Source organism: Zonotrichia albicollis, chromosome 1, assembly GCF_047830755.1.
Source record: "Zonotrichia albicollis isolate bZonAlb1 chromosome 1, bZonAlb1.hap1, whole genome shotgun sequence".
Lineage (NCBI taxonomy): Eukaryota > Metazoa > Chordata > Aves > Passeriformes > Passerellidae > Zonotrichia > Zonotrichia albicollis.
Genome location: NC_133819.1, coordinates 9,152,707 through 9,179,226, shown reverse-complemented (window position 1 = coordinate 9,179,226; position 26,520 = coordinate 9,152,707). Strand labels below are relative to the sequence as shown.

At 39.3% G+C, this 26,520-nt stretch overlaps 1 protein-coding gene across 1 annotated transcript in view; it reads left to right on the top strand.

Annotated features, from left to right (window-relative positions):
• PTPRN2 (protein tyrosine phosphatase receptor type N2) overlaps nt 1-26,520 on the top strand; it is a 634,871-nt gene that overhangs the window by 531,621 nt on the left and 76,730 nt on the right. The window contains 1 exon segment of the mRNA XM_074552744.1: nt 17,521-17,715. Within this exon segment, the coding sequence (XP_074408845.1) occupies nt 17,521-17,715 (195 nt within the window).

Below are 26,520 nucleotides of genomic sequence, written 5' to 3'. Positions count from 1 at the left end.
AAATGCCATCTTGAGAAGGGGAAAACAGACAAACCATATTATCAGGGAAACAGCAGGTTGGCTGCTAAGTCTCCCCCCGTTCTGGAGGCGTAGCACTTGTCATGTAACATCACCCTCCCTCAGGCACGAGCACTCCTTACACTTAGCTACTAACACAAGTATTTCTTGTGTAACTGTGTGAAGAGAGCAGGACAACCAGCACTGGATAGAAGTTGAAGCAGGCAAATTAAACTGCTGCAGTGCTCCTGATAAGCTGCCAAACCTGGTTATTCAGGTGTTGGGGTAAGGCAAGCAGCTGGCCCTCGAAGTGTTGAGGTAGAGAAAGCCTATTGAAAGACTAAGTAACAGGAGGAAGGATAGATACACAATTGAAACTTCATTTATCTTTGAATCACTAAACAACAAAATTACAGGCTGGTTTAATTAGACAGTAGCTGAGGAGCTTTTCAAAATTAATGGAAAGAGAGTGTCTTGTAAAATGTTACGTTTTATCCCAAAAGGCGGACAGTTTTTGTGTCTCTCACAAACACATCTCCTGTCCTTTCAAAGCACACGTGGAATGATTAGATAAGTCAGCGTTAGCATTCAGGGATGACTAAAAAGAGGCTCTTGGTGCCTCCGCGGAGCCCCCGCGCATGCGCGCACCTGCACCCCTGCTTTTAATTGTTGCTGGCATTGCTTTGATCTTCTTTGAAAAGCAAGTTTAGCATTCTGCAAGCCCACTCTCTGGTCCAGGAGATTAGGGCAGAAGCGTTTTAGGAATTTTCAGCAGACGCTCTTTGATTTATTTCACAACACTGAGCAGATTTTCTTCATGCACTTTGAAGACTTTAGAACATAACCCAGAGAAAAACGGGCATTCAGGCATCAGGAGCAGGCAGCAAACAGGGCCACTAAGTGCACATCTTACTTGTCACCTCTCCCATTAGTGAGCAATTTATTAATGTAATGAGTGTGTGGTAGTGACTGCTACGATTTAGGGATGCTCTGTTTGATTCAGGGTGATGTATTTGTGAGTCCAGTTGAACCCTGGCTTTTGACCCCTGTGTGGGGAACGCTGGGGGTGTACATGTTAAATCATCAACATATTTTATACTTTGCACTGCAGAACTTTCCTATGAGCATGGTCTTCTGCATCACTGATAATGCTCAGCAAAACCTTGCCCATAATGGAATTAAAAGGCAAAAGTTAAAATGCTCTGAAGCTGGCTTCAGCAAGCTTGCCTTTTAATATTTCATGTCAATAACATTCTTTTTAATTTTCCTTCATCTCAAAAGAACTTCCTTTGAAAAGTGAGGAGGAAAAGACCAAATACTTTACAATGAAGTTCTTTCTCAAACTGCCTGAAGTATTCAAGGTTACATGCAGATGGATTACATCATCAGCTGTTTTAAAAACTTGTCCAATTAGCTTGATTTGGCAGGCATATAGTTGTAAATTATATGTTAAATTCTACATTATTACATGTATTGTATTAGGTATAAATTATATATTCCTTTGTCAAATACAGTCTTATTAATTACATTATCCTGCTGGATTCAAAGCCCCTAAGAACTTCTCCATGCTCTTACCGATTTGATCCCGCTGGTATTTTTTATTAGAGATGTTAAGAACGCACTATTTGCAACAATTACAGTAAATATTTTGCTGCAAATATTTTAAAAGACTCCAACTGAAAGAATCTACTGGAAACAAACCCTCTATTTAAGCATCATGCATGGTTTGTGTGCTTAAATACAGATAACTCATTACCTCTAATGTGGCTTAATATTTTACACTCCAGACTGAATTTCAAAAGCAAACTTGTTATTATAATATTAGACCTTAATGTTATAGTAATACTGTATATCAGCTCCTTAGAAATTGTGGGCTAAGTGAAATGGGGGGGAGGGGGAAAGGAAAATTTTGCTGTTCTTATTTATCAAGTTGTCAGTAATACTCCAATTAACATCACCTTTATTACCAAGGGAAGCTGGTAAACTGAGGATAATTTGTACTATAAAGTATTACCTTCTACCTTTATATCACCTAATTTTCAAGGACCCTCCTACACTTAAGCACAAAAGGTATCACTGAGGATGAGGTTATTCAGTACATGAGTATTTAGTAAACATTTCAGAAGGAATACATTTTGTAAGGATTTTGGATAGATGAAAATTTTGCCTTAAGGCAGAATGCTGTGAAGGCTTGCTTGTGTTCTCTACTGGGAAAACAAAGGGCATAATGCATTTTTAATCTTTTCGTTTCCTGTGTCCTTATTTAAAGAGGCAAAACGATATCATTTCATGACTACATAAAGCTACAGGACAAGCTGTAATTTTTTGTGATAAAGCATATATGGCATGGTATATGAATTAGAAGAGTTGTTCTTGTCCATCTAAGTCTGCCTATTGTGTATTATATGAACAATTTTGTCTATCTTTGATTGGCATTTTGTCTCAGAATAAGTTCTCAGGAACCTACAGATACTTTGTACATAGAGTAGTTACATAAACCACTGTACTTTAAGGTGAGACAGTTTTCACAGTGTACAAAATATGTGTGACTACACAGAATTCACAGTAGTCACACACAGCAATTCTGGGAGAGGAGGAGGGGGAGTGTTTCAAGGTGATTAGAAGAAGAGTTTGTCTTATGTTTAAACACTTCCTTGAAGTCAGACAAGTCAAAGCAGAATGAAGCAAAACAGGATGTGTACAAATCTGGATTTAACTTTTAGTCAATTTTTTATCTGATTAGTGTTCAGAGGTGTCCTCCATTCCTGTGGTGCAGTGGACTCTGCTTTTCCCTAACCTTGCTTCCTGTGGTAGTCATAAAATTGAGTTAAATGGTAGCAGTGCTCTAAATGGCATTCCAAAATACTGTATGAATCTATAAAGCAGTAGAAATTTATCAAACTTGCTTGGTCAATAAAACAGGATACAAATAAATAGGGATTTATTTGGTAACACAGCATTTAAAATCAACTTCAAAAAACACTGCTTAATGAGAAACGCCTATCTTAAGGGCTGGAGCTTGATGGCAGATATTTCAGAGGGCACTTTTGGAAGTCTTTATTTGAGCCTGTGGTCTGGAGGAGCAGGGCTCTCCTGTCACCTCCTGTCCCTGCTCTGCCCCAGCACACCCAGCCTGGCCGAGGGGCAGCCCTGGGGGAACCACACAGGCTGTAGGAAAGGGACTTGCTGGGCTTTTACTGATGGCTCTCTCCCAGCCTTTTCCTGTCTGCATGAATAACTGTGAGTAATTCTGTGAATTACTCAGTGTTGGACAAATGGACTAGTCCTTAAATGGACTAGCTGCAGCAGTGACAGTGCAGCAACACCTCGGACTAAAATACTCCTTACATTAAAGTGAGCAGGTGAGAGAAAGGGCTTTTTGCAGGTGTGGAAGGAAAATAGCCATATATGCAAATCCTGGAGTGCTTGGATGAGATGGTGTCATGCAGGTCTACAGTTTCATTAAAAAACTATCTTTTTTAAGTGGTTGTCCATTTTTCTGCATAGGACTCATTCAAAGAGGCAGAGTGAAGGTGATGCTGACCCTCTCCTCTTAGCCAGCTTTATTTTTCAAAAGTACGACGGTTGAGCTTGGTGTTTAGTGAAACAAGGACAAATGTGCCCCAAGCATCCCACAGGATAATTTCTGTGTATCTAGGATGTAAGAAAATGCTAAGTAAAAATAGTAGGAGGCAAAATTAAGTTAGTGACTCATTTTAATTACTGGGAAATCCAGAGTCCTTACCCAAACAGGCATTTCTTAGAAAATGTGCTGGAGGTGCTCTGGACTTGCAGGCTGTATCTTGCCTGGTAAATTAAACCAGTAAATATTTTGAATGGTCCTGGCACCATTTCAGGTCATGCCACCGAATTTTCCCCAGTTTCTTAGCAGAGTAAGCACAAACAAATAAAAATAAATAAATTCACTCAACAGGCAGTTTTATTAATAATTTGGCTGTAGCCACCTGGTTTTAGAGGGTGCTTTATCTACCCTAACTTCCTGTCCTGGACCACCAAGGTCCAGGATCCAGCTCCTGAGCATTCTGCTCCTGCTTCAGAGCCCCTTTCACCCATCCCTGTGGTGCCACAGGCTGTTTGCCAGCTGAGCGTGGGCTGGTTCTGGATAAGTACAATGGATTGTCTCCCCCTGGTAAATTATGTCCCAGAGCCTGTATGTTATAAAAAAGCCAAAGATAACCACAGCCTTGCCTAATGGGCTGGAGAGTATTTGATTTGCAGTCCCAGGCCGTACATCATCTCAAGTGTCCCAATTTCTTTCTGGAATAACTATACTGTCTTCAATGGCTTTTTTTTCCCCCCCATGTAATGTAGAGGATAATCAGGCCTGTCTTTCCTACACACTTCTACCCTTTTTTCTGTTTTAGGATTTTCCTTTTTCTTTTGCGGCATCGCTGTTATCACGTTTCAGATTTGACACATTCTTCTATTGTGTGTTCTCTGAATGCTCAGCAGCTAACACTGCAATCTGGCTTGCTGATCCTTTCATTTTCCTCCAGAGTGCTTCACTGGAAGGAAAAAAATACATTTTTAAAAGTTTTTAACTGAAAGTTTTGGGTTTGTTTTTTTGTTTTTTTTTTTTTTTTTGCAGGATAAATCTTATACCAGGGCCTCTGAAAGGCAATAGAAATAATTTTGTGTAAATAAGGAACTGTGGTAGATGATGTTTGTCAGTTCTTGTAGGACCATGTTGCCTGTGAGCAGGAACAGGTTGCAGTTTATTCTCTGAAGTCTGTAAGGTATATAAAAGCATTCTTCCTACTGCTTGCTTTTTGGTACATCTGTTCTTCCTGCACACCAGCCTCACAGGGTGGGGGAGGGAAGAGGGACAGGAATGCTGCGTTGCTTCCTTTCTCCTTCTCTGTGTGTGCAGGGAAGCTGTGCTGTGCTTGGCTCTGTGGGCAGAGCAGGGCTGTGTCCTGCCCAAACCACCAACATCTTACCTCCAAGATCTCTGTTCCTCCTGCACTGTGTGTTTGTGCTTCTCCTTTGGGAAGGGTTTGAGGCTGACTGCAGCCACCTGAGGTTTTACCTTGCAATCCCACACAGACTTGGCTGCTTTGTGGGACAGACCGACAAAAAGTCTCAAATCCTCCACTTTCCTCTGCCTGTAGCGCTGTAGGAACTCTTGTAGGGATGTTGCCAAGAGGAATATTCAGAGTGGACTGATAGTTTTGCTGGTTCTATTGTGATATAAGCTATAAGACAAGTTTGGGTAGAGCAGGCTGAAGCTCTCCTAGGGCTGTGCTCTCCAGTTTTCTTAAGGACACAAGTGAGAGGTGTCACCCCAAACAGCCTTGTGGGTGTGTATGACATGTGTGGGCAAGGAGATCCATGGAAGGCCTGTGTGCTGAGCTACAAGTCAGACACTGAGAATGTGATTTGGATTGGCTGGACAAGAGGCCCAATTTCATTTCTCTCAACAGAGAAAAAGCTCTGGCTCCAGGTATGGGGGCCTTCTATCCAAGATATTTTCTTTCTTTTGTAATTTCATGCACAACAGAGATCTAAATTTTTACAGTTCTTTGAACCACTAGAAAAAGACAATCAGAGTGATTTAATGCACACCAGCAAGGCATGATAAAGGACTGAGACAGCTTGCCTGACTTCTTTGTTCTGTGTTTTTTTTGCTGTGATATGTTCTAAGCTGTCAGTGTTGCTCCTCTACTTAAATTCAGTTGGGGCATTTCTGCAGCTCTTCTCCTTCCAGTTCAGGTTTGCAGCTTTCAGTTTTTGTCACTTGTATTCTTAGCAAACAACCAAACCAAGACTAAAGAAGGGAGACTGTAAAAGGATGTTCCTAAAAGTTAAATCCCTCAAAGAAACAAAATTAATTTGGAGGATGAGAGACAATAGCTTTTGAATGGGAGAAAATCAAATTTAGTGTAAGTGGCTTATCCAAAGGAGAAAATCCATGAGGTTTTTTTCTCTGGTTTTGTTGACCAGTTTCTGTACTTACTGAAGACAAACAAGTGATGTTTTATTGATGATTGTTTGGGATGGCTGCATTCTGAACAAGCACAGATTTTGACCAGGGCAATAGTTTTTTTTAAATTTTTAATCTTTCATACAGATAAAACCCTGTTGAATTTCAGTGCAGCTTTTATTTTTCTGTTTTCCTGTCCAGCTGACATAGTTGCAGGCTTCTTGATGATTCCAGCATTTTCCTTTTATATAGGATGGCTGCTGTTTTGCAGAACCACATTCTGGCAGCCACTCAAGAGATCTCAGAAAGGGCTGATCTTGCTCTACAAAGTGAGAACAGCTCAACATCATCCTGATAAAACTCACTTTTGGTATTGGGATTACATGCTTAGCTTGGCTGATGACAATCACTCTTTTTCCCTTCAGCAAGAGTTGCCTGGCTTGGGGAGCCAAGGAGCCTCCATGTAGGTTGGGGGCTTGTCCTTGGTCCCACTGAGAGCAGCAGAGGTGCCCGGTTTGAGGTGGGCTGCACTGGAGCCCTAAGGACCAGCACCCCTCATTTTCTGGTACTGCTGCTCTCAACACCCCCCTGGTCTTCAGCAGTGCACTGGGGAGAATATTCCCATGTTGGAGACATACTGATCTTCCCCACTGCTTAGAAAAGAACAAGGGAAAGATGAAAAGGTAAAATTCGCTACATTGGTGCCTTTCTGACAGCATGGGGAAAAGAAACTTGGATTTTACCATTTTTCAACTTCTCAAGTGGAGTTCATTCTAGCTTTCTGGGAAGAGAAAATGCCTCGAATGGAGGGATTTGCTGGAAGAGGTTTTGCTGCAGTGGCTCACAGCACAAGGTGCCAGTGGCTGGCTATTTACATCAAATAGAAGGAGAAATGTGATGGAGCTGAAGGTATTTTTGGAAGCAAAACAATGTACACATAAATTTATCTTGTATAGGGAAATTATGTCATACATCTCCCTCTGTACTGTGCAGTAACAGTATGTATAGTAACATGGGAATTTGAGCACGTAAATTCTGTGTATTGTGACCCCCAAGAACAAAATAAAGAACTGCATCTCCTAGTTAACCTCACTGGAAAGCACTTGGGTGTGAAGCTAAAACATACATAAGGCTTGTCTAGCAAGCTCTTCCAAATTTCAGCTTCTTTTTGGAGGTCTGAGTCAACCCCACTGCTCTGCAGGTATTGTTAACTAAGAATTCTGTTTGCTTCTTTGAGGGCTTTAGAAGTTAATTAAGGATAAATCAATGCTCAAGCCTTCTGTGAGTGCTGGTCACTCCATCGCCAAAGGGACAATGCAGAAATGGAGGGAGCAAGGAAAAGGTGACAAGAATGATTAAGGGCATGGAAAATTCATATGAAGAGAGATTCAAAAGACAGATTATTTCTTCTAACAGTAACAAGAAGTATTATAGAAAAGAAAAAAATGTATAAAATGAGAAATTGAAGAAAGAGTGAAACTTTTATTCTGTCTTTGGCCACCAGGACAAAAATTTTCAGTTACATTAAGTATGTAAAATAAGAGACTAATAGAAGAAAAACTATCAGCACAATACAACTGCAACAAGCAACACTTTCTGCAGAATGTTGTTGATGCACAAGTTGTTAGCAGGAATCTCAAAAACCAAAGGAGCCACATGAGAAAAAAAAAATCTGTGATAAAGGAGCTAATAATGTTTTAGAAGACGCCTGTAGCTTCATGCCCAAGGTCTTAAAATAATCCAAATATGAGTGTGAACGTTGAAGAAATGGGCTTACTTAGAACTTGTCCTCCTGTGCTGTTCCTGTGGTGCATCTTGCAGACAAACTGGTGCTTGGTGGAGAGGTCCAAGGGAGAGAAGTGACCCCCTGTGTTTGCATGGGTTGGGAAAACAAAATGCAGAATCTCAGTAATGGCCAGGGAAATCGTTTTATTTGATTGAAGACACACATTAACCCCTTGCTTGCTGCTGCTGCTGCTGCTGCAGGGTATTTGGTGGAACTAGTGCCATGGGACAGGTCAGGGACCATGGAGAGAGGCGCAGGTCTCTTCTGGCCAGGCACTCTCAGGGCACAGCCCTGATCCATCTGTACACAGCTGTACAGAGACACATGGGAGAACCCATGAAAAACTGTGCATTTTGCTGCTGTTGCTGTCCTCTCCAAAATATGAAGTCTCTCTGTATCTCTGACCGTCAGTACCAAGTATTAAATCCCTGTTAGTTTGTCCAGTATTTTCTGTGACACCAATACAGTGAAAGTGTAGAAATATTGACCACTTTTTAATCCTTGAAGACTTTTGTGATGTGTGATAGAAAAAATGTCTGTACTCAGAGACATAAGGAAACTCATACATACTATTTGTTCCCATAGTTTAATAAGGTATCTCTGTATTACCAAAGATGTGGTTCTTAATAACCTAATGTGACTTAGTAGCAACTTTGTTCTTTATAGATCCTTTTTTAACATTTGTGCATTAAATTTGCATTTGGTCTTCCCAGCAGAGCTGATGAGGGATTCAATTTTTTTTCAGTGGAGAGTGGGTGAAAAGCAGTGAGTTTAGTTTTCAAATCAGGAGGGGGTAATGACTGGCAATTTTGACTGTCATGATAGATGATGTTACAAAAAAAAGTTTGTCACTGATGACCATCTTTGGTAAATACTTCCTTTATCCTTGCATCACCTCTGGTGTATGTCTGCCTTCTGTGGAGAAAAAAAATAAAGTATTTGAGGGTTTTTAGAAGTCGCAGGATTTCTTTTCCCATTTCTCTGACTGCTTTTCGAAACTCTGTTACCATGAATGCAGTTACACAGATTTAGGGAGAAGCAATACTAGTCTTTGCAATGGGGTAGAATAACATTTGTAGAAATAAACTAGTGGCTATTTTGTTTCTCTCCAGGCTGGAATGCTCACTGAGTTCTGCTGGCTGCCGGGAATTCTTATTTCTAGCAGAAATGATCTTCCATTTTCAGTCCTGCAGGGCAGTAAAATAGTGGACTACACAGCCTTAATGTATAGCTTTGCTGAGAAACTACAGCTGTCTTGGGACTGCATTTTTTGCCTACTTTGGGCCCCAGGCAACTATAAATGCTGGGAGTGAGAAAGGAAACATTTGTGGCAGTTATCTTTAAAAGCACTGGCATCTGCTGGAAGCTGGTCAGGCTTTGGGTGGGTTAAACAAAGGCAAACCACACGATGGATTTACACGTGGTTCTGCGTGGCCTTTCAGGTTAATTCAATTGTTGCTATGGTTTATTTGTAACCCATACTGGGCTCTGTGGCTCGCACTGTGGGGAATTTTCTGTGCCAATTCATATTAAGGAGCAGCCAATTCATATTAAGGAGCAGCTGTGCCCTCATGAGCATGTATTAGAGTTAGTTAAGATGAACAAAATATGGCAAAGGTGAAGCTTGTTTTGTGTGCTGTTTTTCATCTCTCTGGTTACTCCTTTAAGAAATCTTTCCTCTTCCAGATTCATACTTGCCATATACTCATATACTTGTAAAACATTACATGCAGGCACAGCTGAAATGTGGGAAATGCAATTTAGAAACCAGCACTGGTTGAAATCGCTTTTTTTGTGGCAGGTAGGTCAGTGTGATATACCGTCACTTCCAGAATTGCAGTTGTCTGAACTGCAAGGCCAGTAAAACTCTGACAACCTGAGAAAAAAAAATTGGGTGCTTTTACACCAGTAGATCTCAGGTGACTTCAGGTGCACAGTTTACAGATATATCCTATTCTAAACACACACTGATTTCCTTGGAGTCATCCAGGTAATTTTAAATTCTTTAAATTCTTTGGGAAGCTACCATGATGTCATCATGCAGAGAAGATACTCTTCCAAATCAGTCTAAAGAATCACAACCTTTCATTGTGTATCTCCTGTTTGTGAAGACCAGGGTGCTGGAGTCCTGTTTAGTCAGCATTTGTTTCATGAAACTTTTAGAAATAAAGGCTCTAAACTGTCATATTCATGCAGTCCCACTCAGTGGTCTTTTGTATAGGAAAACATTATATAGGAAAACCCAGCTGAGTAACCTAAACATGGTCTTCAATTTAAGTGACCCTTGGAAAAGCAGCATTATCCCCAAAGATATCTGTGCTTTCCTGGCATGGATTGCAGGGCAATATTATCATTATTTCAGAGAAATGTCATTAGACCTATGCTGTCATGTCTTCCTTGGCAATGTGAGCCTTGTAAAAGGTATCTGCCTCCTTCAGGAGCTTCTGGACTATTCAGATTGCTTCTTCATTGATGAGAGGTTGCTGAAAGAATAAAAGTAAAACTATTTTCTCAAGCTGTATTGCATAGGCAGGATCTTTGGTTCTGTGCAATTTTTATGTCTGCTGGACACCTGGAGATGTGTACAAGACCATGATGGCTTCTCATTCAATTTGGTAAGATAAGGCTGTGCAAATGTGTGAATTTAAAGAGAGGGAATACAACAAAGAAATCAAAGAAATAAAAAAAAAAAAAAAAGGAAAAGTAATTTTTCATTTCAAGTTAGCCATGTTTTCTTTGCCTTTCCCTTTCTTCATGGCCTCGACTTTTTTGGGGAAAGGGGAATGATAATGACATGAGTCATCACCAGGAAGCACACACAATGCTAAAATAATTGAAATTTTAGGTTTCACAGGCCACAATCAAAATTGAGGTTTTGTTAGGAGAATGATTCTCAAGCCTGTATTTGGCTGTGATGCTCTCAAAAAGAAACAGCATCCCTGGGTTTTAGATCATTTAAAAATCAAGCAAAGTAATCCCCCCTGTCCCAAGGTTCAGAGTTGTATTCAGATATACAGAGTGTGGTACAAGAGGGCAGATAGTGAACTGAACTGGACACATGAAGGCTGCATTGACAGTCAAAGAAATTTATTTTGCTTTCTTCTTTTTTCTTTCTCTTTTTTTTTTTTTTTTTTTGTTTCTGTTCCTCCCAAGATCTATCACATTCAAGTCTAGATAAAAATGAATTGTCCAGAGTGTGGATGTGTAATGATATGTTTGATGCTGTGTCTTTCAAAATCTTACTCTCAGTCATTTTTTCAATATATCCCTTTATCCCTTCTCTGAAGAGACACAGATATCAGATATAGTTGCTTTTTCTGAGAAGGATAGAAAATATGCATGCAAATATTCCATGTATGTAAACAGCTCTTTTATTCCTGGACTAAAAGTATGCTAAAATCAAGCTAAAGCTTGAAAGTATGTTTCAATAACTCAAAAATAAATTATAATAAAGCTGTAATTATCCCCAAAGCTACAAATACAGTAAATAAGTTAAAGTTAAATTTATAACACCTGAAAGCTTATCAAGTATGCAAAAGCAAAACAAAGGCAGCCAAATGACTTTAGCTTCACCCTGTAGTAACACTAAGCAAATTTAGTTAGAGAATAATGATGTTTATAGTCCTAGATCCATTTGTGAAAAAAAGAGCTTATCTTATTTTTTTCATTTTTTAAATCTCATTGTCTTATGCCTGCATCCATTGCAGAACAGTGAAATCCAGGTTGTATGTGCAGACCTCAGCTCATTCTGTGAATAATACCTCTTGAAAAGGAGAATGAGACTTCTGTTGAATTAAATGTACTCACGTTGAGGAAAAAAAAAAAAAGGTGTTTTAAAGGTCTTATTCCTCCATACCTAGCATATAGATTACATATATTCTTAATCTTCATTATGCATTTTATTAAAAAGTGTAGTCTTGAATAATTTAGAATTGTCAGCATTTTAATTTAAAATATCTGAGGAATATGTTCATTTCACAAAAAAATTAACACAGTGTTCTTGTGATCATGCCTGCTTAAGCAGATTTGTTTCTTGATTCATAGAATATTAGTCAGGTCAGGTTGGAAGGGTTTGGTGTACACTCAGCTATCACTTTTAATAAACAGTAATTTCTTTGTTTAGTGTCTCTGCATTTTCTTAATAATTATCCATGGAAAGCTTTATTCTTCCTTATATTTTGTTAATTCTAGAATAATTTTGTCACACTTGTTTCTGGACTAACTCAAGTGGTTTCTATTTTAATTTGCTAAACAAAATATTCTTTAAAATGTGGAAATATTAGCCCTGTTTCCTGGACTTAATTTTTGGTTTGGTGCAAATTTTGGGATCAGTTGCAAAATCTATTTTCATTAATATATAGTAATGAAATTATGTTTCTTTTTCTAAATAAACTGAAAAGTTGACATTTCCCTCAGATCCTAGATCTCCTGTTTGTCAGATCTGAGGTGACAGTGGCTGGGAAAGAAGAGCAGTGTTGTAGATACAAAGCTGTTTTTGTTTGCTTTGGACTGAACATTTTTCATGCTCCTGATACCAGCTAGAAGAGAATGACTCATGTGCCATCATCATTGACTGGACTTGGAATACCTGAAGGCATTGCTTAGAGAATTTGCATTAAGTATTTGCAGCATCCTCTCTGGAGGCAGCTTTGAGGTGGAATGGCTCGTGTTTAATGACTGCAGAGCTCAGGTGAGCACTGGCCATGTCTTAAGTGGGATGCTACAGTCAGCTCTCCTGCCTGTACTGTGTCACCTGAGCTTCTCAAATTCCATTTTTGTGAGTAAATCAAGAGAAAAGATTCAATATTACCCATTAGCCTCAGTTACATCTGATTTTACTTTTATGGTTACCTGTACTCATAATCCTTACCAGGGCATATACATATATTTCTCTCTAAAACCAAACATTACAGTAAGCACTGTAGCTTCAATGGATTTTCCAGTTTCCTTAAGTAGATTTTCCAGTAGATGACAGATGAAAATTTCTCTGAGCTCTCTTTTGCTGCCTTGCCCTTCCGTGACACCAGTGGCTGCTGAGCCTCACAAAGCCACGTGGCAGAAATCACAGCGCCTGTCACTGGCTGGTGACACGGCCTAACACTTCTGCTGGTAAGGAAGTCACACCTCCAAACCAGCCTGGACAGGTATCTGTGGGCTCCATTTCTGAACAGACTTGATGCCTCCTTGTTTGAGAGGAGAGTTTCTTACCTCTTCAGGTTCAGAGACTCACCTAACAAAACATGGTGGCAACATTGGCTCTCAATTTTGTCAATGAAAGAAATGCAGCAAGTCTCTTCATGCCCTTCTTTAAATGTGAATAAGCTACATTTATGCTGCAGAGTGCTTCATTCACAAGTGGAGTGCATGGATTTGAAAATCTATTTGTTGTACCTGAGGAAATAGTTGCACTTCGTGCTTCTCCCTGTCTCTGTGTGGACAGCCAAGTATGAGGAATATTTTAGAACCTCATTGTGAAGAGGATTGAGGGGTTTCCAAGAATACTGTTTATGGTTTGTTTAAGGTTATCAATTGTGTGTCAAATAAAAAGCTCACTGCAGATGATCATGGTGCAGTACTTTGAACTCATTTAACTCAACATTATTTACAGAATATTTATCTTGGTTATGGCAGTTTTTGTCATGCAGCGATATTACTTCTCCATTATATACTGCATGTGACCGCCATATAAGTTTGATAATAAATGTTGGGAAATAAAAAACAGAGTAAGTGCCTCAGTATGATAGCAATTCCCATGTGATGGGAAATAATGTCATAAACTTCAAATTACCTTTTAAATAAATGTTTATGTCCAACCCATCCATTAGATCATAGCCTGAAGGTCAGGAGGATCATTTCTTCATCTTTCACTGTATGCATTATGGTTGCTTTTTTAGGTGTAAATGATGTTTTTAAATGAAGAATGGCACTCAAACTATACACAAACAATGGCTAGACATTACTGAGTCTCAGCATGGCAGAAATAGCCTCAGCCACTCTGCTAAATATAGAAATGCAGCAGTAAATTGAATTCATTCTTAGAAAATATTTTTAATGGCTGAGACAATACAGAAATACAGTTTGTGTCATTGTCACAGTATGAAGCTTTGACATTTTAGTCAAGTTTGAATTCTAGTTGTGGTTTGGTAAATGGCTGATTTGCAAAATGCTTGTGAGAGTAAATATTTTGGAGAGGAAGGCAGAGCATACCTGAGCATGCAGAGAAGTGCACAGGCGACACAGGCAACTTACGAGGGTCTGAACCATCCAGGGCTTTGTGCATTTGTGAAGAGATGCCAGCTCAGTAAGTGCCATGGGATGGTGTGAAACACCCCACACTGTGAGACCCCACTGTTCCCAATGCCTTTTGTAGGAGGGGAACACTGATGACCCATCTCAAGGCCAAATTCCACATAAAGACATTTTCCTGCTTTGAGCTGATTGTCCCTTGTCTGTATGTCCTGGGGGAGCCCATGTGGCTCCCCTGTGCATCAAAGCTTTTACGTGTGGTGGTCTTGAACAGGTTATCCCTGCAGTGCCAGGCTAGAAACCCAAGTGGGGGCTGGAATGGCTGGGCTGGCAGAGAGGTGGCTTTGGAGAAGCAGAAGCTGGAGCTGTGCTGAGGTGGCTGATGTGTGTGTGGGGATGGGACAGGTTCCTCAGCCAGGGCTGGGCTGGCTGGGAGAGGGGGAAGGAAGAGCTGTCGAGGGCTGTCAGACTGATCTGGAAATAAATTCAACCCAAAAACTTCTGTTTACAGGCAGGGGAAAACCCATTGTCATGGAGATTTGAAACTCCAATCAAGAAATTCAGGGGCGTTTTTGCTTCAGCTATGATTTGACCTTCCTGTTTACATTAAATATTTTTTGCAGCAGAGTGCAGTGACGTGGTTGCTTTGTTTGAGGTGTTTGACAGTTACAGCAGTTCTGGGAATTATTGTTTTGGCTCTCTATATGTCAGGAAAGAAATATGTTAATATTTGAGATAAGGTATATATTTTTTAAACATATTTAAATTTGTTATGATTCTCGACTTCACCTTCTTCCACAAGGTCCATAAACATGTTAAACTTCATTATAAAACAACATTTCTTAGTAACATATTAAATAGTTTACGTACAGAAAGATCTTTTGGTTAGAGGTTAATCTGTTCTAGAACCAATTGTCTATAATTTTGTTTCTTTTGTCATTATAATTCATGTAAAAATGGTACATTAATTTCTTAGAGATCGCTTGATCTCAGTTCTTTTTTGTTAACAGAGGTCTATAATCCTTTCCACAGCAACCACTTGTAAAAGCAGAGGATTATGACTTGAGGCAGGATATGAACAGCAGGAACAGATCAACTTAAAAACAAAGATCCTGTTTGAGTACAAATGCTATTGTTAGCACAGAGTTGGGGTGAGTCAAGTGGCAGGATGTCTATTAGAATATAATAAATTCATATCAACGCCACATGGCATGCTAGCCAGAAGACAGATCCTTCTAGCAATTATGTGACAGACTTCTTTTTTTTTTATACCTTTACTTATTATACTTTTGCTTAGTCCAATAAACCATTCCCTCTAGGAATGGCTGATGTCTAAACATCTGAGCAGCTTTTTGGTTTTTTTGTAGATTTATTTTCCTGTCTAAAAAGCTTCCGCTCTGTTATACTTTTTCCAAAATCTGCTAAAAACGGGGATTTGAAATTACACTACTGCAGGGTCATTCTGAGGTTAGTAATAGACATTGAGGACTATTGCTAGCCTTTCTTATAAAGTGTGTGATCCTCCAGAGAAAAGGAGGAAAAGAGGTTTTTTCTTTCTTCCTATATATAAAAATAAGAGACACAACGACATTTTTTCCTTTATTAAAAAATAAAGTCTTGGGTTTAATACTGATAGTTTAACTGACCTATCTAACACCAATATATGTGACTCAATTCAGCATATTTTTGAAGTTTAATTTATTTTTCTAATATTTTTCATGTTAAGGTTAGTAGGAAGCTAAAAAGTACCAAGTGACAGAATAAATATCACTCAAGTGTGGAAAACACCTACTTTTAGTAAAAATTAGAAAAACTCTTTCATGGCCTAGACAAAATCAATAAATATACAAAAATGCAATGATGGAGTCAGGTAGCAATTTCACTTGTGACAATCTTCTGTACAGTTATTCCAACAACTGACACCACATAGAATTAGTAATCTTTGCTTCTCAAGCTTCTGTTGACTGTATTTTTGTAGTAGACAGTGAAATATATCCTGTCTATAAATGTTACAAATTTTATCTCAGTGTATCTTAATTTGTACATGCATGCATACATGTATGTATATATGCATATACATCCTGTATTAGATACTATCAAATAGTAAAAGTCCACATAAGCATCTCTAATGGCAAATAAGACAGAAGTTTTGGTAGAAAAGAATATTTGAAGGGGTCTTTAATCATTGTCATGTGGTGACAGGAGGAGACTGTACAATGATTTCAGGGAGTTTGTTTGAATGCTTGCTGCTGCATGGATTGGGATCCCCCCTTCAGTCTCCTAGAGTTTGCGAGGTTATAAAAAAGCCCCAGACATAGTCTTAAGTTATATTTCAAACTCCTGTCTGAAAAGAAGATTTTATTGCAGTTGATAAATAATGGTTTTCAGATAATCCTACTGATGGCACTTGGGCTGCAACTAAATTATCAATGAATAAGAAAACAGAAGCCATGGCATTCCAATGGTATGAATTTTTCAGCCTGTATTATTTTGTTAGCCTGAGGCAAAAGATTGAGCTCTTAGTACTCATCTGTGCAGAATGAGTAATCTGAGACAAATGTGTACCCACGCTGGGTGTGCAATTTGGCCACATCCTATAGACTTGCCAAGGGGCCTCGCAGCCAAGGACCCCTCATGGACAGTAGTCATATGTTAAAAATGATCATTTTATTACAATATCTGTGATCTCACCACCACAACTGATTCTAACAGCATTACAACATGACAGTGTGACTGTGGGTCTGCTCATCCTATAAGAATCAGAATTTTATATTATCAGGAGTTGGTTTTACCAGTAGGATTTTCTGCTACCTAACCAGAATTCTGTATATTTGCACAAATTCTATGCATGAGAGCAACTGAAAATACGTATTCCCAGTGCTATCTATTTTGGTGTTTCAACATGACTTGCATTAGTGTGTGTGATAGCTTGAATTTTCTTTCTTCGCCAAAGCTGCTTAAACAATACAATGACAGATTTCTGCTTTTATTCTTCGTTAATGTCATTCTTCATCCTCTCTGCCCCACATCAGGGAGGAAGTGTTGCGAGTTTGCTATTTTAATGAAGAGAAATGAGGCATCTATCAAGGAGGATTTACATTGGAGAGCACATCAATTCAGTTGCCTTGAGCGTGCTGAGTTTGCATATCCAGGGCCAAGCAGCGCTCTCAATTACTCCCGTGCAACCCCATTAACTTCAGGAGGTTGTGTGGTTCAAAACTGGCTTTGCAGAATGTGGGGGAGAAAAAAATATATATCTGTTAAAGGAGTCAAGCTCCAAAATATGATTTTTGGTTATCTATATGGAGATGTGCATGCAGTCATAATTGCACTTTTGAAAGGTTAGGGCAGTGATCGTGTAGTAATTTCATTGAGCATCCCTTTGTAGCTGTGCTTAACGGAACAGACAGCCGCCCAAAAATTACTGCAGTGAGGGGAGAAACACTTCCAGCCCTGGAAACATATTGTAAATCATATGTCTTTAGTAGACTCTGTCCTGTAATTACTCTTAACTGTGGGTTGTTTGCTCCTCTCTCTCTCTCTCTAGGAGCTATGCCGGCAGCGCATGGCAGTGAAGAGCTCTGACCGCCCCGAGCCCCTGCACTCCTCCCGAATCAACAGCGTCTCCTCCCAGTTCAGTGATGGGCCCATCCCCAGCCCCTCAGCCCGCAGCAGCACCTCGTCCTGGTGTGAGGAGCCGGTCCAGTCCAACATGGACATCTCCACCGGTCACATGATCCTGGTAAGGCACTTTCATCTTCGTGGCACCAAAAATTTCGACAGAATTTCAGGCACCCGCTCAGCTTTTGGAAAGAGAGAGCTTTAAACAACAGGGAAGATGTGTTTTCACAGGTGGAAAATATTCCTGAGTTTCACTGATAATCTTAACTTTGTATAATTAAAACAGGCATTTTTATTTCCTTTTTGTTTTTTATTATATTTTTGTTTTTCTTCTCTTGGGAACTTTCTTCTAATGTGAATATATGAATTGTTTTCCTGCTTGCTTTTAAGAAAAAAAAGCCCTGTGGTGTCCCCTTGTCCTGTTAATTTATGTTTAGCTCAGCTTGGACAACTGAAGAAGGCTGCCAAATTTCTGATCAGCTCACTGCTTCTTCTCATGTGTTTCCAGTGTGTGGAGGTATCTGAGCTGAGAAGGCAACAGAAGATTAGTGATGTGGAGCAATTTATTTCTGCCACCCTTAGTAAAGGGATCTGAATTTTGAGCCTTGACTGGATTTTTTTGTTTTGTCCGTGGATGAATTTCTTCCAAGCTGGATTTCTCGTGTTTGAAATGATCCAAATATATTCTATTGATGGAGTCTATGTTGTAAATCTTGGGTTACTTCCAAGCACAGCTTGACACCAGTATCAGTGTAGAAGATGGACACATTAGGAGTTTTTTGTGTGTAAGAGTCAGAGTCCAGTGGTTGGGACTGGTGGAGCTTGTTTCTGTCCTGCTGGGAGAGCTGTAGAGTAATCCTCTACTTTTTCTGCCTTATTTTAATCTTTCTTTAAATATTTACTGTCTCTATAGAGTGCATTGACATAATCTGAGTTGAAGTTAGGTTGTGGTGAAGAATTTGACCAAAAGTTGTGTTGTTTTGCTTGTATATTTGACTTCTGTTTTTACCTAAAGTAAGCATCCTTTCCAGTTGATAGTTTGCCATGTTTTTGGAAACTTCTCTCCATCATGCCATACTTTTCGGTCATAATTTTTTAACTTCTTTCTTTTTCTGGACTTATATTTGAAGGTACTATCTTCTGAGGTATTTTCCAAGTTCTTACAAGACAACCTCACGTAATGGTGGAAGGAATAAAGGCAGGCAAAACCCAAAAACCAAATTTGACCTCAGCCAAGTTACTGACCTTCTTCAGCCTTGATCCAGTCAGCTATAAAACTGAGCAAAAGCAGGGTAGGATTTTAAACCAGATGCTTCCTCAGAGTTAGTAAATACATCGCTGCCATCCCCCTCCAAAAGTAATTAATTAATTATTATGTTAATATCCGGTAGACAAGTGCAGTTTGAAAGGGTTGTTACCATGACAGAAAACCATTTGTTACAGTTTTGACTGTTCCACTATTGCCAAACCATAATTAAACTTCACTTGATTTCCTTTCATAGTTAAGTAAAATACTTGGGGCCTGGGGGTGGGAGGATTGGGAACCCCAAACATTTCCAGTTGCCCAATCTCAAAATAAATACAAATTTTGAAGCAAAAAAGGTTCAAAAAGATCTAGTTAATATATTTGTGTGGAAATTAGAGCAAGCTTTCCTATGTAGATGGAAATATTCATTTAACATTTGCAAACAGTTTTGACTACTTCAAATTGAGCAAAATCGTTTTCAGTGATATTATTGGGAAACATAAAAAGTCATCTCAAAATCATGCTTAAAGGAGAGAAAGTTGCCTAGGGGTACCACTTATTCTGGCTCTGCAAATTTCTGCAAAATTGTAATAAGGAATTGTCTTCATATGGCAGTAAATAAACTTTAAAAAATAGTCAGATTGGTCAAGATCACTGTTATGGTTTTCAGTGTCCATAATTCAGTCAATCCTATTTAACCCTGGATGAACTCATACATGTGTTAACTAACAGCAGATGTTATATCTTAGATGGTGAGGGTTCAAAGAAGGGTAAAGAAATGCTGTAGGGTTTTAAGAGTGCAAGCCACACAGAAAGAGTAAAAACAGTTCATTTGTTAAGTCTAACCTGAACAACCAAAAATCAGTGATTCAGGGGAGTCTGCCTATGTGCTGTGACATACAGGATAGGGAAAAATTGTTCTTAATGGACTCAGATGATACAATTAGGGAGAAAATATGTGTTAGCATCAAAATATGCATTTATCTTTGCTATCAGGGCAAGCATAATAGGAAGGTCAGGCAGGCAGTGGGGTGTTTACTTAAGGAAGCAGTTAAAGCATAAATACAAGATTTGCTGAAGGCAAAGCTGGGTTAGGTTTACATGGAAGGATCAGCATCCCTTAGCTACTGCACAGAAGCAGATGATTGGGCTTGATCAGAAATGCTCATGTTTTGTGTCACTGTGGGTCACAATGAAACCAGAGAGCTGACCCAGTTTATGTTCTGCTCAAAATTAAATGCACAGCTCTGTAATGCCTTATTTACCTGAATTTCTCTCCTTCTGGGGATGCTGTGGCTTGTTGGACCTCAGCAACAGAAGCAGCTCAGCAGAGGTGAACTGTTCCTCTCTTTGCCTTGCAGATGCAAGTGGAGGAGAGTGAGGAGACAGTTTGCAACTTTTATGCCATTCAATAAAAGACATTTTTCAGTTCTTCTAATTTCCCTCTGCCAAAATCTTCTTCCTTTTAAATTTTTTAGATATTTTCATTGAAAAATCTCAGTGCCCAAAGAAGCCATGACAAATATTAGCAAGGGGCATAGTAAGAATGGCAAATACCCTTTGCTTTGCAGGGTAAATGCACTTATAAGTCTGCAAATGTGTTTTTGAGCTCCACAATGTGCAGTGAAGGGGTAGTTAGCTGAGCTAAGGCTTCTCAGTCCTTATTGCTCATAGGTGCAAGAATCTCCCTAGAGAAAGTAAAACAATGGATTACTGTATAAAGTGGCAGCAGGAAATAATTTCTTTTGATTCATAAACAGAATAAAACTTTAATGAAAATAGCTTAGAAGTGTGTGACTGCTGAATGATTCCATGTAATCATATTCAGAGGTAGCATTGGTCAGAACTACTTCTATAAAGCTGTTGAATTTGCTGGAAAATGCTATCAGTCATACCTGCAGTCATGTCTAAGTCAGCTCAGCTTAGGGTTTGTTGGAGCTTGGGTTGGCCACGGGTACTGTTTTCTTGGAGGACTTTACATTTGTTAGCCCACTGTTTATAGTGCTCAAGGTGTGCAGAAAGCAGGAATCTTCCAAGCCCTGTGGCTGTGGGGCAGTCTCCTCACTTAGACTGCAAGCAGCCTTCCAAGGGAAAAATCCTTCTTTTCTGCCACTTCCCTGTGCAGCCAGGCAGTGCCTCTGCACTGCTGCCAGCAGCGTGAGGTGGTTTGAGCTGTTGGCAAGAAGAAGCAGGGAGGGCTCAGGAGGCCCAGAAGGACAGTGATAACAACATTCAGAGGGGTTTTTTTTTTCTTTTCACTGTCTTTTTCATCACATTTCTAACAGGAGGGTGGCGCATATGGCACATTTTGATTCTGTCTTTCTAAAAAATCCAAGCACTTTGGGAAGTGTAATTAGAGGAGCATGTTTAATGCAGTCATGGTTGTGGCACTGACTGGCTGGTTTCAGCATGAGCAACAGCTCAGGATGTGTACCCTCATTTTGGTCACCACTGGTTTTGCAAGAAAGCATCATTCAGAAGGTCACAACCAGGGAAAGAATAAGAACTGAAATTTCCACCCGCTTTATTCTCATGTGTGTGTCTATATTGCAGCTGACAAGAAAAGTTCTAATAAAGGACAACAATTCCTTTTGTAGTCCAGCAAGAAAACCAGAGGAGGTTTAAAAGTAATCAGGAGAGATTTAGTCTCCCTAACTTGGGCTCCTATGTTTTAGGCATTTAATGAAGTGTTGGTGTTGATTTGAGTCCATAAATTCCCCCTTGATGAAGTGAGTAGGTGGCTCTAAAGGTCTCCTGAGAATTAGGGGACCTTGATGTTTGCTGCTTACATGAAGGAGTCTCTCTTGTTTGTGCTGTAGCACAAGCTCAGCATGAAGGTGGGTTGGATCCTACACCTGCTTCATGTGTTACCATGCTTTTTTTGGTTAAAACAATTATAATCTTTTATGAGGTTTTAAATGAAGAAGAGTCCTGCAAGAAGGGAATGTATGCTTTTGGTGATAACATTATGAGCTTGTTATCTGAATACCATATAAGAGAGGGTATTTGCAGAAGCAGAAGTGATTTTCTGTGTTTTGCAGGATTTTCTGTGTTTTGCAGGTTTTTTCCTTGTAAAGACAGATGTGCAAAATTTGGAGCATTATGCATAAATCAGAATTTCAGAAAGTGTGAATTTGCAAAAGGTCTTTTTCAGTATTTTTTGCAAGCTGAAGTCTTAGGTGTCCCCTCCCAGAGGGCATGAAACTGCTTTATGTATTGAAAGTAATAATAATATGTGATTGTTTGTGATGCTGTACTTTTCAGAAGGAGAAGAAAGTTTCATACTTGGGCTGAATGAGATGATGGGAACAGATGAACTGAGCCTGAAATCTACGGCCTTTTATCTAAGAGATATAAGTCTGCTTAATCCCCTTGTCTTTGGCAACATGCCTGTAAAACCAGGAGGACATTCACCACAGAGGAGTGAAGGATGGACTCATGTGAGAACTTTCTGTCAAAGTCCTGGGACAGGCTGTGTCCCAGAAGGTGACACAATCCTAGCTGGGAACATGGGGTGGGGGCCTGGTGCTGCTAAAAAGGGCAAACCCCAGGTGCTGAATTTTGCATCCACTTAACTTTGATGCTGAATCACTGGCAGGATTGCGGTAGGACTGGGAAGGGCAGCAGGGAGAGAATAGTTTCCAAGATTGAACCTGGGGGTTTTTGGTGATATTGGTATGCTGTACTCTCTGAATAGTAATTTTATGATGGTTTCTTAGCAATTTCCCCCTCACTTTTATTTTTTGAAGTTAATTCTTTTTTAGATAAGCTCTATGGGGTAGCAGCTATAGATTCTTTTTAATTGAATATGGAAGAGTGTAGAACTAAATGACTGAAGACACATTGCAACAAGAAAAGGTATTTGCTAGGTCCTGTACTACATCTTGCTGAAATTCCTTCATTTTATCCCTAAAGCTGCAATAACATTGGGAGCAAAAGGCATCTAAACACAGTTCTCTAAATGAAGAGAGAAGCTCCAGCATGTAAGGACATGTAGCACTGAGCTTAGAAGCAGGTGTACTTTCCACCTTGACCTTAATCCATATACACACTGAGCATCTCCTCAGTGAAGCAGCATGCAGTGCACTGCCTGGGGACACAGATGCTGTAGAGGTGATTAATGCTGGCAGGGACAAAGGTGAGGAGTGCAGGAATGGAAAACAAGGTCTTTGTCACAATCATTTGTTTGGTTATTAAATGGATTCTAATATCTTTTTCTTTTTCCCACTGTCTCCTTCTGCCAGCATTAATACCTCTTCATGCATCTCAAGAATATAAATACCCTGTTTAAAAAAAGCTTGCCACTGAGAAAATGCAGAAAAAAAATCCTCCCTCTCATGGGAAGGGAAAAAAGTCAGTGGCAAAGTTAAGCTAAAAGCATGAACTCCTTACACATGTGCTAAGTGGATCTAAATCCCAACTTATCTTTCAGCTGTGCCAGTATAAATAGTTGTAAAAGTCTCACAAAATGAAGTCCCAAGAAAGCTTTGGCCCTAAAGGCCATTTCATCATGAACAGTTGGACAGGGGAAGTCACAAGGGAAAGGGTTGTTATCAATTATGTTACTCTGTGGCAGGATAGCCAATATCCCAAAAAGACATAAACACTGTGGATGGGAAAATCTTTACCCATCTCTCCCTGAGTTGTCATGCTTTTAGGGACAAGCAGAGCTGGCTGCCTCCTGAAAGATCTTCTGCTGATGTAGGGTCTATTCCTTCATTTTACATATTTTTTTCCCTCCCTAAATGTTTAAGTTGTTTTGAAACATTTGCCTGTGTTTGTCTAAAGCTGGGACTTGAGATACAAGAGCAGAGAAAAGCTGCAAAGAAAAGTGAAAAAAATCTCATGACATATGGAAACAGCTCTACTAATAGAGCCATAAATCTAATAAATGGATGTATGTACTACATAGATTATATCAATAAAACTCAGAAAAAATATTCTTGAACATGTTACCCTTTGATTCTTCCATTTTATTTGTTTCATAATAAGTTGCTCCCCATTTTCTATATTAATTTTGTTGAATGGGCCTTAGGAAATAATGACAATTGCGGAGTCAGTATTAAATTGAGAAAAACATTCCTCTTGAACATGATATGAAATTGATTTCAAAACCTTTTTTTCCTAAATTCTTCCATGCCAGTTGTTTTCGCCTAATGTATTCATTATTAGAAATAACTCACCAAATTTCTGTGACTACATCTTACTCTGTCATTTGGCTGTAAAGTGTTTATTCCAGCTTTGTTTAAGCTGCTTTGGTTGAACACTTTTATCCAACTTACATCATTCCCTAGGGCTTTTAGTAGAAAGATGAAGAAAACATTTCTCTTAATATTCTAGATTACTGATTTTAAAAGTGTTACATTGGGAGAAATATGTGACACAAAACTAGGTTATGCAACTGTGTGCACCAAGGAAAAAGAAAGGATCATTTTCTTGGCTGAAACAAATCTTGGTGGCTATCTGGACTTTTTTCTGTTTCACCCAGCTTTCTTGCATATCTAGAGGACATCCAGGTAATGTCAAGGCAAGACAAGTATCAGCTGTAGCAAGTAGCAATAGATGGGGATTTAATGAAAATTATCTGAGTTTTGATAGATCAGGTTGAAGACAAGGAATGTTACTGGACACTCAGCTGCTTCTGAGTGTCTCATGAACTGTGGGGTCTCCTGGATATGAATATTTATCTGGGACATCTTGTCTTTTGGCTTCAAATGCATCTTCAGTGATGAAGTGCTCTTGCTGTATTTTTCCTATTGTGCAAGCTCACATCATGCATTAAATCCTTGATAGCTCATTGTAGCAGATACAGCAGTTAATAATATTTTGGATTTAGCAGGTGGAAATGCCTGTTTAGAAGGATACTAGAAAGAGCGCAATTCAGAAAGACTTCTCAGACAGGAGACCCAAGATGATAATATATGTTACAGAGTATTTCTGAGCTGGTGGCCGGGTTCAGATATGAGCAGGTGGTGAGTTTTGACTCACTGTGAGGTAAAGAAATTACTCACATGGGTTGCTAGACATGGCACACTGCTAAGATCAAATGACATGTGGTAAATGGGACTCCAGCTTCAGAGCTCCTCAAAATGTGTAAGAGTTCAGGGTGAAAGTGCGACTTGCTTCATAACTTCCAAAGAGACATAATATTTGCACTGTGATTTTGCACTGCTGTGCCAGTTGCAGTTTAGGATGCCCAGAAGAACTCCCATTGAAATTTTGGAGAGCTCTTTCTCTTTGTGTGGGCCATGCCAGCAAAAGTTATTGAACATGGACTGGTTATTTGTTATGAAGACAGTTCAGTCCCTCCACTGACTCAACAAAGTTCTTCAGGGCAAGATTAAAAAAACTTGTACTTTGCTTTCTGCAACTCCTTCTGGGATTAGACCATAATTTGGCAGTGTTTTCTGAGTAAGGTAACAGAATTTGGGTGGTATTTGGAAAATTTGATGTGTAGGACACAGACAAAATGCTCCTGTGATGATCAAATTTTGCATATGCACCCACGACGCAGCTGTGGAAACATTTTTAAATAAGGAGATAAACATTAAAATAATCTGTGAAGTTTGCTTGGAAGTGGATGACATAGTATTTGCTGTTCAATAAAAGAGGACTGGTTTACTTTGTGGTCAAAACCAGGTAAAGTATTCCACCCTCAAATATTACATCCTTACCCCTCCAGTATGTCTTTATAAAAGAATAATTTTACTGACTTTGTCTCCTTTATGTAACTGTCCTTTTGTTTCAGACCAGAGTAATATCTTACTTTTTTTTTTTTTTTTTAGTTGGCAGCTCTCCCTCAATGCTGTCATGTCTCCCTTATCCTCTTCTCCTAAACTCATGAGCTAATGCTGCTTTAGGTTGCCAAGCTGGCCAAGAGAACCCTATTCATAGCAAGGGAGAATTATGAGCTGCTTCTTGTTGCTGGCTGTATGTTGGACCTTTGCATTGAACTAAGAATAGGAGAGAGGGGTGATAAACTGCCCACAAGCATCACCTCCTCCAAACACAACCTGCCATTGCTCTAGGAATTATTCTCTGGCCTTTTTCTTCCTGGAATCATTATGAGGGTTGATGTCCAGGTCCTCAAATGTTTTTGTCCTCTGTCTGCTCAGTAGTAAATCCATCGAGGTTTGTTAAAGATGGTTGGTTTCTGGATTTGACCCATCTTTAAAAAAATATTTCTCTGACTATGTATCACAACTGTGTTATTTTTAAGATGATTTATGTGAAGGTTTGCCACCTTCTGACTGGGCTGTTTGGAGCAACTAAAATATTCCCATGAACATCCAAAAACTCCACTGCACATAGCAACTAAACTCTAGTAGCTGTCAGACTGCAGTGAATTGAAGCACATTTCTGTACATCTTTTATTAAATATGTGCACATGCAGCACATTTCTTTAAAGAAAATAAAAGATGACAATGTCTCCTTTTTGGATGCATTATATTTGTACTTCAGCATTGAAGAGAGTCTGGTAATTATAAAGCTGTTTAGGCAATTTTGTTTTAAAATTATAAAGGTAATGAACTTGAGAAAACAAATGCAGTCAGTTATTTACTACGGACTACTTCTTTCATTCTTTCTGTATTTAATTTAAGTGGACTTTAGCTGGTTGCAAATAAAAATACTAAAGGACTAGCAATGCACACCATGATTTGTGTTCTTGCTGTCATGCAA